Source organism: Rhamphochromis longiceps, linkage group LG17 (assembly GCF_057381845.1).
Source record: "Rhamphochromis longiceps isolate RC_006_pf linkage group LG17, R_longiceps_female_GT1.1, whole genome shotgun sequence".
Lineage (NCBI taxonomy): Eukaryota > Metazoa > Chordata > Actinopteri > Cichliformes > Cichlidae > Rhamphochromis > Rhamphochromis longiceps.
This window is the reverse complement of record NC_140573.1, coordinates 38,390,542-38,405,203: the sequence shown is the minus strand read 5'-3', so window position 1 is coordinate 38,405,203 and position 14,662 is coordinate 38,390,542. Positions and strand designations below refer to the sequence as shown.

The 14,662-nt window shown below is 42.3% G+C and overlaps 1 protein-coding gene across 6 annotated transcripts in view; it reads left to right on the top strand.

Annotated features, from left to right (window-relative positions):
• Window positions 1–14,662, top strand: part of gramd4a (GRAM domain containing 4a) — a 53,460-nt gene that overhangs the window by 19,482 nt on the left and 19,316 nt on the right. Inside the window, exon 1 of one of the 6 annotated variants that reach the window (XM_085385900.1) lies at window positions 11,157–12,160. The exons of the other annotated variants lie outside the window; for them this stretch is intronic. Within the exon in view, the coding sequence (XP_085242026.1) occupies window positions 11,968–12,160 (193 nt within the window). The 5' untranslated portion in view covers window positions 11,157–11,967. Of the gene's footprint in view, window positions 1–11,156; window positions 12,161–14,662 lie in introns of those variants that run through there. 6 annotated transcript variants of the gene reach the window in all.

Genomic DNA, 14,662 nt, shown 5'->3' with positions numbered 1-14,662 from the left:
GCCTTTCTCCAGTTTCTCAAAAGCAAGTTGAAGGGGAAACGAATACGAACACAACACTGAACAAACTAGTGTGACTGTGTAATCTATGCTAGAATTGACAGTAACAAAGGCAGTATCATCTTGTTTTGGTAGCTGTATGTTAGCAACCCTGAAATTACACTGGAAACATGATGGAACAAGCAGCTGCTGCACTAGTGTTAATCAATTGTCCATGCTACACCAGAGAGGCAGCCTGGGAGGAGACATTACAAAGTGCTAGTGAACCCAGTAACCCTGGAAAGCGTTTTATGTTTTTGGACCTTATATAAACTCGCTCGATGTGTTTTCAAAAAGATTTCAATCCTTCCATCCATCGGTTTTCTTCACTGCTTATACAGTTCAGGGTCATGGGAGGATAGAAATTATTGTAGCTATCAAAGGATAGATGGCCATTGAAACTCACATTCACATTGTTGATTTTTAGCTCATACATCTGTCTGACCATGTGCCTGTTCACAATTCACAAGAATCACTGATATCAGCCTAAAGGCAAGACCAAGAGTCAAAAAACTACTTGTCACATACTTTTTTTTTTTTTAATATGTGCAATAAAATGATTGATAATGTGCTTTATAAGGGTTATAATTATAGCTACTTGAAGCAGATTTTCAATAATTAATCAATTAATCTGTGGATTTTTGTTTTGTAAAGACAAGTGCCATTTTAGTTTTAGTGTTTCAACTGACTGCATGACATTTGCATTCAAAGTGTGCAGTCCTTCCTCTGTATGTGCAGTCTTTCCTGTGCTAGGTGCTGCAGCCCACCAAAATGTTGCACCCACCTGTAGGTCTACCTGTAGCCAGGACCTAATTTGTCCTTAATTAATCTTAACAAACTCCATTTGCTTATGAAAGTCATTATGACTTCCACACAGCATCCAATAACAAAACTGTGCTCAGTGTAGATTCAGGGTATCTTTGCAGTTGTCATCACTGATAAAAGTAGTGGGAAAGTAGCAGATTTTTCTGTAAACGTTTAGTGATTTATGAAGAGGCAGGGAAACTGGGGCAAAGCAGGTTAAGTCAGGGTGAGGGGACTGGACGGTGCTTTTCTGTTACAGGCTTGTCTAACCTGGTTGGTGTGCAGTTGCTGTACCTTTACAACAACCTTGTTGCCAGTGCTCTGTAATGGACTGTCAGGTCTCCGCCCGCCCTCTTTAACTTTTCTATTTGTGTGTGTGTGTGTGTGTGTGTGTGTGTGTGTGTGTGTGTGTGTGTGTGTGTGTGTGAATACCTCAGGCTATGCCTTCTCTCATAATGCTGTGCCTAAGCTCAAAGGGCTGGACCCGTTGTCATACTGTCAGGATGCGAGCTAGTGAGCTATTTTTCATGGATATCTCTTACTTCCCTTTCCTTGCTCTCTCCCATCTTTAAAAACATCTTCTAAAGCTCTCATTGCTTTTTTCTTTCCTCTTCATCCTGCCGAGCTGCTCTTTGTGATTCTGCCCACCATTCCCTGCTCTCCAATTTCCGGATCAGCCTCAGTTCTTTTTTTTTTTTTTTAATTTGCTTTTAAACTTATTCTCTTCCTCTTATTCTTTTTTTGATTTTCCCTTTCTTTCTCCTTATCAGATCACTATGATGTTCCCACGTAATTCCAAAGCTGTGACAGCTCAGAACAGCCACTAATATGGGAGACACTTGACAAACCACTACGCACGTTTCTTTCAGTTTGTCTTCAGTTCCTCTTTCACGCTCAGGTTATTCATTTCTCTCACGCCTCTCAATCTCTCATTCCATCTTTGGCCGGTGTAATCGTACTTCTGGGAACACTGAAGCATGACAATCCATTAGCAAGTAATGGAGTCCTGCTCTCTGCCGTGCGCTCTTGTTATTTTGGCTTCCACTTCCACTACTCCTTTGCACTCTCCCCTTCTTCCCTGTGCTGTCGTCATACGATAAACTATGTAGCGCTGAGTTTATGGGACGGCTTGCACAATATAGCCTGCTGCACAAGTGGTTATTCATGATTTTTCTCAGTGCGTGTTAAGCACAGATGAACACAGATTTAAATGCTGACATACACGTTGTCATTAGTTAAAGCTAATAAGATTAGCAGGGTGAGACAAAAGACTCCTTGTAGTGAGACATTGTAGTTTAATGTGCTGTGTAATGGTTGTTTCTGGAACATAGGTGCTATAGAAAGACACTATGGTGTACTGTGAAGCGCCGGATTTTGGTCATTGACATGAAGTTCAGCTTATATTAAGAATATTCTTAATATTTGATGATACCATTACTCTTTACAGCAGGTGCAGTTAAATACTTGGACATAGACACTGTACAGCCTGTTGCCTACAGTGCCTCCAGCCAATCCAGTGCAGCTACTTCCTCTTATTCCATTATTTCCAGTCAGATATGCAATACGTATCAAAAAGCACTGGGCTCCTTGCATATCTAGAGGAACTGCTCAGCCAGTCATGAAGCTCCTGATGCAGTTTATGTGCTGATGTTAATGCCAGAGGAGGTTTGGAACTTGACATTCAGCATCCCGTTTGCCACTGCATGGCTGAGATGCTGTGGTTGATATAACTTTGACTTTGCAATACTATCAGCAGCAGTTGGAAATGAGTACTTTGCATAAACTGTAACCCAGTCTCGACTGTTGGCTGCTGCCTTAGTGCCTTGAGGTGGTGGCCAGTGTGTCACGTGCTCGTCACTGTTTGTGGGTTAAAAAAAAACAAACAAACCCCCAGATAAAAGAAGTTACTGACTGTCAGACAATAGCCAAAGGTTTTTAAGTGCATCTTTACACAAATGTGTTGCTGCTTTTACACTCTATATAGATGCTGGATTGGTATACTAAAGCACACCAGAAGGTTTCTGATAGCTTAAGTCGTATCTCTTATTTATAGATTCATTTATATGTAAATATTAGTTTATAGAGGTTGGCAGGAACTCTGAAGTGATATTCAGAGTGGATGGTGATGAGTAACACTGCTTTACACTCTTTCCCTGTGAATCTTAAAGCCCCAGTCTCACACACAGGCCAAGATACCAGTTTGTGACCTCTTGGCAAACACTAAAAGCCTATAATTTGCCAGGTGAGTGGCATCTGGGAATGTGCACATTTCTTTAGTGAGCACTGATGGATACTATGTAGCGAGGTTCAGTGACATTGTGGGAAAATGCCCACAATAAGTAAAACAGAGTGGAGCAAATGTGGAAAATTGTTGCTTAAAGTCACTTGTTTGTCAATCGTGGTTAAGAGGGCAATTTTATTGTTGAAAGGTCGCTGTTTGCTCACAGCAAGCACATTTTTGTGATGAGACCCACATGTAAAAATGTAAAATGTGAATAACATGTTAGCTTTTGGACTAATTTTAGCTTCCATTTCTGTCTTAAATTCAGTTTAGCTTCTTCGACTGCAGGGAAAGAAGAAAATAAGGAGCAGAGATTCAGACATCCTTTCAAACCTTGAAGTGTCTTGCTTTTGCGCCGACGTTGGCTCAGCATTTAACCCAAGAAATTATTTGCTCTCCTTGAATCTCTTTAGTATTCAGAGCTATCTGAGTGTGGGTGGTTTTTTTTTTTTTTTTTTTTTTTTTTTTTTTTTTCCCCCTCTCTCTCTCTGTGATATCTTTCTCTTGCGTGCCAAAAATAAAACGGGAGCCCACGCTGTATACTAAAACAAACACACTGTTTAAGTAGATTGTCTCCTTCCTGTACAGGAGGCATGAGTTTCCATTCCAGATGCCGTGTGCGTGGATGGAATGGCCCATGCCTTTTCCCTCGGCATTTGTTGTGATTGGCCCGCGCTATTCTGAGGACACTAACTTGGTTAATTTGTAATCATGCTTCCGGACGTGAGATCACATTAAAAAAAAAAAAAAAAAAAAAAAAGACCATAATGCGTGCGCGCGAACACACACAAATACACTCTTACTCGTAACAGAGCGTCATCATGGCCTTTTGCTCTATTAACTCTGGTCTTTTCTTCAGTTCTCGTCTTTGTCTTCAGACAGATCCCAGTGTATTCCCTCTCTCATGTAGTCCCGATTCATGCACACATACCTAACCGTAAGCTATCAGATTAGCTTTATGGGACAGTGCTGTTTTGTTGTTGTTTTTAAATAGATGTTTTCATCAGTTAAGCAGTGCTGCTCATAATTCACTGCCTCCAATTAGCTTTGTAGCCAGTAGCAATAAATGTTTCTGTTGTTTGCTGGTAAGTCAGGTTTCTATAGTTACTGAATGCTTGTGCTTTGAAGCTCTCAGCACAGTGTTAGCATGGGAGTGCATGTCCACCAGAGTGTTTTTTCTGCTTTGACCCAGCATCACATCCTACTTGTAGAAGTGCTGACAAACAGTGGAGGACATGTTGATACTGCTGCTCCCCTGTGTGTTTGTACCTGTTTATACCATAGTATGATTAAAAACCAGTGAAAAGTGAAAATTTGGGTAAATATTGTCTTAGTAGATGTCAGCAACAAAAGGCCTAAAGACCAGTTGACAACCACTAGTCACTAAGGACAAATGAGGTTTCCATGACCAGTTGCGGGTGATTGCTAGAGGTGTTGTCTTTAGGTGAAAATGGTCACAAACAGTCAGTACTGGACCAGAAGCCTCCTTGCAACTGCATATAGTTGGTATGGAAGATGACAACACTTGATTACTATTTGTGAAAGTGAAGAGTGGCACACAAACCAGAAATAAAGACTGTTCGCTTTCAAAGTTCTACTTTGCTGTATTCCATACAAACTATGGGTTACCTTAGCATTTTGCCAGTGGCTAAAGCAATTGGCAGCCTCCAACCTCCACTCTCCACCTGGTTGGCAAACAGATATTTGTTTTCCAAGCGATGAGCCACGGGGTCACCGACTAACCTGTAGGCCTGTGTAGCTGAGGCTTTAGGTTTAAGTGATTATTGGATGCTGTGTGTGTTCTTTTTTTTTTGTGTATTTGATTTTTTATTTTTTATTTTTTAATGCTGCGTCTGTGACTCACATCCAAGCGATATGACTGAAGCAAAATGACTGAATTTGGTGCACCTTTTACAAGAAACTGGGCATGGCCACGGAATCACTGGAAAAGTTGTCATGGATGTTGCCATGGACAATGCCTCCTCTGGGCTAAGCAGGAGAGGGATTGTCCTGCTTGTTTTAACCTGTACAGTGTAGGCCAGCGGTCCACAACCCCCGGGCCATCGACCAGTACTGGTCCGTGAGTTGTTTGGTACTGGGCCACGAGAGTTAAGGCTCGGGTGTGAGATTTATGATTTTCGGGGTTTCTTTTATCATTTTTTTTTAAAAATCATTTTTATCTTTAACTTGGTTTCCCTGGGTCTTTTCCTGTGTGTTATGAATAAATCTTCTTTTTTTGGGTACTGGTACTGGTTTTATTTTGTTGTATTTATCCCTGTTATCTTTAACGGCCGGTCAGTGAAAATGTTGTGGGACATAAACCGGTCCATGGTGCAAAAAAGGTTGGGGACCGCTGGTGTAGGCTGCATAGTTGATGGTATGGGTGGTGGATCAGTGCTCATGGCATTGGTGACGTCTGTGAAGGCACAATTATCCGTGAAAGAGACTGGTTTTAAAGCAAGCCATAGGCGGGCGGGGGGGGGGGGGCAATTGCCAAAAATTTGTGGTGTTTGTTGTGCCACTCCAATATTAGTGGCCCCCATATGGCCACCCCTATGAAAAACCTCTGGAAGCACCACTGGCCATAGGAATGCTTTGCTATAAGCAAGAGAATATCAAATAACATTTTCTTACAGTGGTATTTGTTTAAAAAAAAAAAAGTCTAGAGATTGTCCACGAGGGATAAATTTATATTATGACCATGCTTTAAGATCACCGCATCTCTTTGATGGAGGATTCGCTTCGTGGAAAACTTTGTGTGTAGTGTCTGAACATGCTGCACACAAGGATGAGCACAAAGAGAACAATTTGTTTGAGTGATAACACTGTGAGAGTTCTGTGATTATCATGGGAATAGATGTGGAAGCAGAGGGGATATAACAGCTAGAGTCTGTCCTGTGGGTAAAAGAACTGAGCTGTACTGACCCTCCCACAAGTGATAAATGGTAGAGGTTAGTGCCAGTGGAAATCACCTCATGTCGTTATATGAGCCGGCTTAATTTCCTAGGCTTTCACTGCTTTCCTTTCTCTCATTCCTCTTGGTTCTGTCTCGCTATTATTCGTGTTCTCTTTTTTTTTTTTTTCTTTTTTTTTTACTCATACCGGCCTCTCTTTGCCCTTATTTCCCCTTTTTGTTTTTCTCTTCTCCCTACTTTTTATTCTTGACTTGTTGATGTTTCTATTTTTTTTCCTACCAGATTTTACATCACAAAAGGCATCATTTGTACTTGGAGCTAATAAAAGAATGTCTGCTAGCCAAATGAATTACCCACACCAATGCGTGGATCTCTCTTCTGAAAACATTGGCCCTTGTTCTGGTAGGCTAAAGTACAGCTATATTCTCACATTGCACAGTTGTAGACAGGCCTTCCCTTAATTGGGGTCTATTGGTTTTACCACTGCTAGTTCCAACCAGTTGTAAAGGATTAGGGGTGGGTGCAAGAGAGAGAGAGAGCGACAGTGCAGTTATCCTGTGTGAGGTCGCGTATTGAAGGTCACCGCAGGGGAACAGGCCACGCTTTGAGCTCTGCAGTGACTGGCTGGTCGATACGGTGTCCTAGCTGCTGCCCTACTTCTAACTGGGCAGACACACACAGGCAGCTGAACAAGTGAGCACTAGTAGAATCAGAGAATTCAGACTATAAATGCTGGAATTTTCTCTGCAGTAAAACTATTGGAAGGGTTTCATGGAATAGCAAGTACATCCCAGCTGCGTCACAGGAAGTGTTGCTACTAGCAGACATTTAGAAATTAAAGAAAGTAAGGATCTATATATTGGCTAAATATGAATATAATACAAGCACATATTGCCCCCCTGAAATAATAGGAGTATATCAGCAAAGCAAATATTGTTTAAACAATTTCAACCTTTCACAGGTGGAAAAGAGCTGAAAACACAGTAAAGGAGGTCTTTACATTACAGTTCACATGTTGTAATGTGTGAAGTGCAGGAAAAAAAAGTTGTCCTTAGTTGGCTGGATGGCTATGTGGTTTCCCACAGCGTCAGCACAGTGTATGGATCCACGTTTGATTTGGAACAAATTTTAAACTAGATCCCCTTCCTGATGTAACTCTCCTATTTATCGGGGCTTGGGACCAGCACTAGGAGTACACTAGCTTTTGATTCCCCTGAGGCTGGATATGGGTCTCCTCCTGCTCTCGAATTGCTGATATCTTGCATCTAAAGTGACCGTTTTAACCACTAGATCATGGAGCCACTGTGAGAATTGAAATTCATCGGGTAGTCAAGCAGACATGCAAACAGTCACATCAGGACAGTGTTGTTTCACTCAAATCTAACAAGTAATCTAGAAGGAGGGATTCTTGCAGAAATGGCGGGGCGCTCGAAAATGATGAATACGATCTGGCACAGAGCAGTTGAGACACATTTTTTCTAAACACCGGGTCTCTGTGGCTTTTAAACCCCAAAACACGCTGTGCCAAAAATTGGTCCACCCCAAGGATTGGGTCCCCTGACACAAACAGAGTAACATAGTGTACGCTGTTAAGTGCCGGGAGGATTGCCGGGATTTATACATCGGGGAAACCAAACAACCTCTGGCAAAGCGGATGGTACAACACAGAAGAGCTACCTCGTCAGGCCAGGACTCTGCAGTCTATTTACACCTACAGGCCAGTGGACACTCTTTCAATGATGAGGATGTAACATCCTGGACAGGGAGGAACGCTGGTTTGAGCGAGGAGTCAAGGAGGCCATTTACGTGAAAAGGGAAGGACCATCTCTGAATCGAGGAGGGGGCCTAAGGGTACATCTTTCACCATCTTACAATGCTGTGATTGCAGCCATTCCCCAACTGTCTGTGAATGGTATGCATGACCATTGATCAGTGGGCTTTGATCAGTGGTTGTTGATCAATGGTCATGAGAATTTGCATAATTAAGATTAAGGAACTGACCTCCCAGCCCATTGTTCCTTCACTGGGCTGGTTTCAGTCATTATTCAAATGTACTGTTTATAAGATTGGGGGAAACCTGCAGTCAGCTGAGACTGAAGAAGTCACCTGGATGAGCGACGAAACATTTCTCCCACAAAACGCTACGTCCAGATGAACACAATCAACCCTTGGAGATCTGGCACAGTTCGGGTGAACTCTGGTGATCATTAGGTGATCATGTGTTGCCAGTTGTACTAAAATCTAAGCATTAATTTTTGTTCCACAATGAATCCTGTGAACTGTGGAGAGATGGACATCGAAAAGATAATCGGTTAGCTAGAAAACAAAACCGAGTGGTTCGGGGGTTGTGGTCAGTACAGGTTTTTCAGTGAGAAGGGAGATTTTTACTTTAACCTCCATTTAAATTCGTTTCTATTTCAATCAGGCTGAAGTCAGTCTAAAATTCTTATAGTTGAGCTTAGGTTATGCAACTGTTATGGGAATGCAATTTTCCAACTATAATAAATCCAAATGAATAGACACAGGGTCTGCAGCAGACCATAGAAAGTAGACCAGCAACCATTTTTCACAGAGAGGCCTTGGCTCAAGTCACTTTGCTATTCTTTAAGGGAAAAACATAGAAGAAGCAGTTCGAACTCAGACAAGCTGTGAATAATTACAACCACTTTATTGGGCAGCATGTCTTTTGTCATGTCTCTCTCCCCTCAACCGCAACCAATCGTTTTCATATCAGTTCAGTTCAATTTTATTTATACATCACCAAATCAAAACAAGAGTCACCTCAAGGCGCTTTAGATTATTAGTTAAAGCAGTGGTTCCCAAACTTTTTGCTAGGCCCCCCTTTGTTTTACAAGAAAATCCTCGCGCGCCCCCCCCCCCCCCCCCCCCCACCCCCCCACCACCACCACCACCAAAACCCCGGCGCACAAACACATCCTCCAAGCACACACACCATTGCGGTTTATTTCACACCTCAAACATTTAGTAAACAATTAAGCAAATACAAGTAAACTGCAATAGTAGTAGTTAGTAATAAAATACACTACAAAGTCGTGATTTGGCACTATATAAATAAAATGTAGTTAAATTGGTTTATTGAAACTGTAATAAACTGTTGCAGCTCAGGGTGGCTGTGGCTACAATGTAGCTTGCCATCACCAGTGTGTGAATGGGTGGATGACTGGATGTGTAAAGCGCTTTGGGCTCATTAGGGACTAGTAAAGCGCTATTATAAATACAGGCCATTTACCATTTACCATATTTTCACTGTTTTTGGTGGGAATTCAGTTCTGTCTGATGGCTGATGCAAAACAGCTTCTTTTTTCTAGTTTTAAATCACAAAGCAGCTGATAAACTGCAAGTTAAGTTTGCAAATGGTTATTATATAGACTAGGATGTGTAGAGGGTGTTTAAAGGCAAAAAAGTGGGTAATATGCGATCTGTCTTTTTAGAGCGTTCATTTAGAGGGAAAAACTTGTAAGGAAGTAACGTAGTAATGAAGAGTGTATTGTAATTGTGGAGACCTGTTATGCAGAGAAAAATGGAAGTTATTAAAAAGTCTTGGTTTAGCCTTCTTTGGGAAAATTATGCAAGTGATGGAGTATCTTGCAGGTCTTTGCCTCATCACTCATTTCTTTTGCTGTGATGATGATTCATTGTCTTTCTAAATAAGCAGCCATAGTACTTGCTGCATGACAAGGATTTATTCTCCATCTAATGGGCAGCTTCAGTACACGCTGCATGATAATGAAGAAATTTTTCACGGGACCTGTCGGTTCCATCATACGTGAGCTCTTTACAGGAAATGAAGTCACTGGCATTGAAGGGTCTGGACATTGCAGAGGCAGATGGTTTCTATATTTGGGAGTTTTGTGAAGAGGCCTTTAAGTATAATCTCGGTGTCGGTACAGTTTGGAATGGACAACATTTTAGATGATCTTCTCACTGGACTCACAAGTGTTACAGTTATCCTCATCATCATCAGTTTGTTTAGTCATCTTTCATTAGCTGCAGGGAAGCGTGTGAGAATGCAACAGTTGGCCATGTGGGTAGAAAAGTTCAGAGTAGAAATGAGCCGACTCACTGCTTTGTCAAAGCAGCATGGTTACCACCGAGTACTGTGCTCTTTGAGTGAGACATGGAAGTGTGCAGTAGCTAAATGACTAGCAGCATCTGTTAACAGAGGAAATGGGGTTCTGCACAATCCTCCGAGTTCACCGCATGGCATTTCTCAGACCCCGTGGGAATTGTTTTCTTTACAGTTGCCCGGTTTCCTTTTCTTACAGGGGAAACTGTAATCTTTACCAGATATCTGATGTAATGAAATCTGTGATGTGATTTAGAATCCCTAAACAGGAGAAATGTATCCTCCCTGCTGACACAAAATCGGATTATTGAACATTGCTCATCTAGGTTATTTATGACACGCTCATGTTTTTCTCCACCCCCCCCTCTCCTATGTAAATATGAGTCTCACACAAATGGCCAATAGCAAACACACATACATTTAGAAAGAACACAGACACACTTTAACTCCCACACACGCTGCCTGTCAAGGAGTTTGGCTCGGCATCACGTAAACAAGAGGTTGACAAACACGGCATGAGACGAGAAAGACGTCGGGGTTGTTTTTGATGTTGCAGGAAGAACTTAGCCGTGAAGTCGACCTGTGTTGTAGAGGGGGGGATGAAGTGAGGACACCAAGCAAGTCCAATCTAGGTTATCCACAGACATCAAGGCCAGAGAGGAAGGCGGCCAAGGAGAGGGGGAGGAAACAGTTCGGTCCAACTACAGCTTTATATTTGGATGTCTTTTATACATATATATGTTTGGGAATGCAATGCTCTTACTCATACATAAATGTTCTCTGTACTTAATGATATAATCATATATCATATGGTAAAGTAAATCGGTATTTATAATTTATATATGATCAGCCCTTTTATGTGCAAAAAAGGCTTCATTTGAGACAAAGGTGAATCATCCAGCTCTGTTGTCATCTTTTCTCATACAGAAGTGGGGAATAGAGAAATCACGTGTTCCTGTTAGTTGCTAGTTTCATTTTGGATGCCTGTGCCGTGGTTTCCCCTTCTCTTTTTCCTTAGCCAGAAGCTTGAATAGCCTGTTAACATCTGCAGATCGGCTGGAGGCCACAAAAATCGACCTTCCTTTATGCTCAAGTAAAAGAGTGTTGTGGAAAATACGGCAGTGAATGGGAACAGTGAGAGGCCAGTGCGAAGCAGCTGATTTTCCCTCTCTCTCCCGCTCTGTCTCTCTTATTCTCCGAACTCCCCCACCCCATGCCCCCACTGCTTTCGTGAAAGGAGCTATTGTCTCTGGCCTGGATTGAAAAACTCACACAGTACTTTTCCTTTGAGGACTTAAAAAACTTGCGTAAATGAAAAGCGGTTTGCAGTTCATGTCCAGTGCGTACAGTACGCGTGCAGACTTTTCTGTCCACACACATGCTTCTTCACACACACCTTCTTAAACCAAAAACACAACACATCCTCATCCACATGGGTCATATAAGGCCGCTGACAGATGAACGTGTGTGTGTGTGTGTGTGTGTGTGTGTGTGTGTGTCTGACAGCTCTAGTCTGCTGAGAAATCTCAGATTCCAGGCCCTCTTAGTCTGCTGGCCGCCGAGCAAAGCTCCGCCTCTCTTTACCTCCACTGCCCCACTTCTCTTGTCACCCAGAGCCTGACACATGCAGACCAGCTCTGATCGCTGCTCATCACACTGTGTGGAGGCCTGTCACAACAGTCCGTTGTGCTGCTTGCGATAACTTAGTTTGGAGAAATCCCTGATCTCTGGATGAGGCATGTAAACATGGGACCTGTAGCTAAACTTTTACGGGCCTTGGAGGAGTTTTGAGGTCAGAGTGGGAGGGTTAAACTCTCCGGGCTAGACTAAAGCAACCTGCAGCCATGGCTGGACGTCAAGACCGACCCAAAGCGGCCACTCTGCCGTCCCGTTCCTGCAGCAGCGTCCCGGGGACCGGTCGATTGCAGAGGCGCATAGCCTTGTGCAGGATGGAGGACTGCACCTTTGACAGCTTTGAGTTGCTTTACAGTGGAGCTGTCGATAATTTCAAAAGCCATAAAAGTAACCTCAACCTCAGTAAGTTTGCCATCTTTGGAATATAAGCCGGACGTGACTAACACAAGCCAGCCTGTTTTAAAAGTGTTCTGAGGTCTGTAAGGTGCTCTAAACTTTACATTTTAAATTGCTGAATCCATGGAGGTATTTAAAGGTTACATGTAAGTGTGAATGATTTGATTTTTCCTCAGTTTATCAAAGAAGTTTTAACCAGATGAGGTATGTTTTTGTCACATTTGAGTTGGGAACCAGGACTCATCTGTCCAGCTAAATATAGCATCTCTACCTCAGTAGTGGATCAGGACCATAAAAAATTCATTGTATAGGTTTGGGCTCTACTAGCTCTAATAATGGTGTGACGAGACAAAAATGAAAAATTACATGTATGCTTTGATTTAGGAAATTTCTGTATAGTGGTTATTATTGTCACAAATCCTCATCAGCATTCAGGAATGCAAACATTTAGTTTTATTTTGGCTTTTTGACTCCAATTATTCAAAAAAGAAACTGCTATGTGTCTGCGTAACACAAATCTGGATACAGGGCACAGAAATCCCGCCCACCTTTTGTTTAAGAGGGGCAGCCAATTGGAAGAAAGCCGGCCTGAAGCGAGAGTAGACTTAAAGTAAGAGGGGATTGAAGTGCTGCATTAGGGCCCAATATGAAATGGTTAAGAATTACTTTGAAGTGTGAGTCATGCAACGCTACTCCAGTACAATTTAAAAATGTGCATAACGATTCCTTTTAACCTGGTACAAATAAAACACCGTTAAGCAGTGCAGAACCTCCATCATTTCCATAATCTGCCCTCAGCATCCAAACCTTCCTTATAAAATAATGTATCATGTGTAAAGTTCATAGTGATGTTTTTGTAGCTTTTCTACAGATATTATGGTTTCATTCAAAGTCTGCAAAGAACAGAAGGTCAGCATGATTAAAAGTGACATCTCTTTGCATGGCATTTAGCTAATCCCCTGTCTGTGTTACACATAAATGGTCTAGTTACTAGCTTTCGTAATGGCTGAAGAGACCCTGTGATGTGGCAATCCAGGATGAAGATTTATATATAGAAGTCAGCAATCCAGTTTTAGGTGCAGAACAGGCATGTTGACAGTATTATTAATATGCTATCTGATGTAGAGGGCCTCTGTGGAACAGAAAAAAACAGATTGTACTCTATCCTTCCTCGTCCGACACACATAGCGTACAGTGCCAAGCTGTGCTGTATCACACACTTGTGGCCCCACTTCCAGTGCAGTGTTATGGACTCTGCAGCATCTCTATTTCTGGTGTTTTGAAGGTTATGGACAATGTGGAAGGAAACTACAGAGAGGGAATACATGCACGGGAAGGAGTGGAGCATGGGAGAAAGAAATTGGGGGTGGGGTGCAGGGAGTGGTTGTACGGAGCGGCAGCGTACGAGTGGGCATTAGTGGTAAAAAGCTGTGAAAACCACCCAAGTCATCTTATTAAGAAAGAGATCCTGTGGTTGGTTTGGTTATCATGTTACTTGACTTGAAGGTCCTTCAGCAGTTTCATCGGACTGCTCATCAGTGTTGTGGAAATAATGCAGATATTGTGGTAGAAACCAAAGCAGACCTAATGTTGCAGACACTGCTCCAGGTGATCACAGATGCTGCTTCAAGTCTGTGATCATGTTTCCAGCTTATTTACCACTTGTGGCTCCTCCTCACCAAAAGTTAATGCAGGTTTTTTTCAGAGTATTGTCATTATCAATTCCTTTTCTGTACAGAGTGACTTTGCTTATGTTACACTAAACTCAAAGCTAAACTACTGCTTGTATCATACCCGCTGCTGCTGCTAGTCTTTTAATGTAATAGGTTTAAAGTTGGCTGCAGATCTTATGGCACAGGGCAACCATTAAGCAGCTTAAGCCCATTGCGACCTTTGGCCTGTGTTTTGCTTACTGTTATGTACACAGAGGCACGTTTTCATACATATTTGAATGCTGTGCCGATGGGAGGAGAGACACAGCCACTGTTGAATGTATGAGAGGAGTCATTTTGCATTTTGGGAAGTAAGAGATAAAATGATGGTTTGTTTTTCTTTAATGCACCACTGCAGAGGATTTTCAAAAGGAAGACTTCAAAGAGAGCCAAATTTTCCCAAACTGCTCTGAGTAAACTAGAAATGCAGAAGAAGAATCTGAGGCAGACGCATTATACTGGATGTATGTCCTCTCTCAGAGGCAGCACCCCAGGTTGAAGCCAGCGCTGTAGCTGCAGGAGGTTCTGCCAATGAATGTTTTATTAGTGTTAATGGGATGTAATAAAGGACTAGAGTGAGCTATGAGGCTGGGTGATGAGAAAGAGAAAGTGGCAGCTACAGTCTTGTAATCTGAATCCTCTCCTCGGGTGTGCGATGTTCTGAGAAAAGTGGGTGATTGGGGAGTTGCGCTGCTTTCATTGCTTTCTTTACTTTCAGCACTTTGCTACTTCAAGAACATGTTGCACCCGTTTCAGGTGATGTTTCTCGTTTTTAACTGAGACACCAACTTGTGTG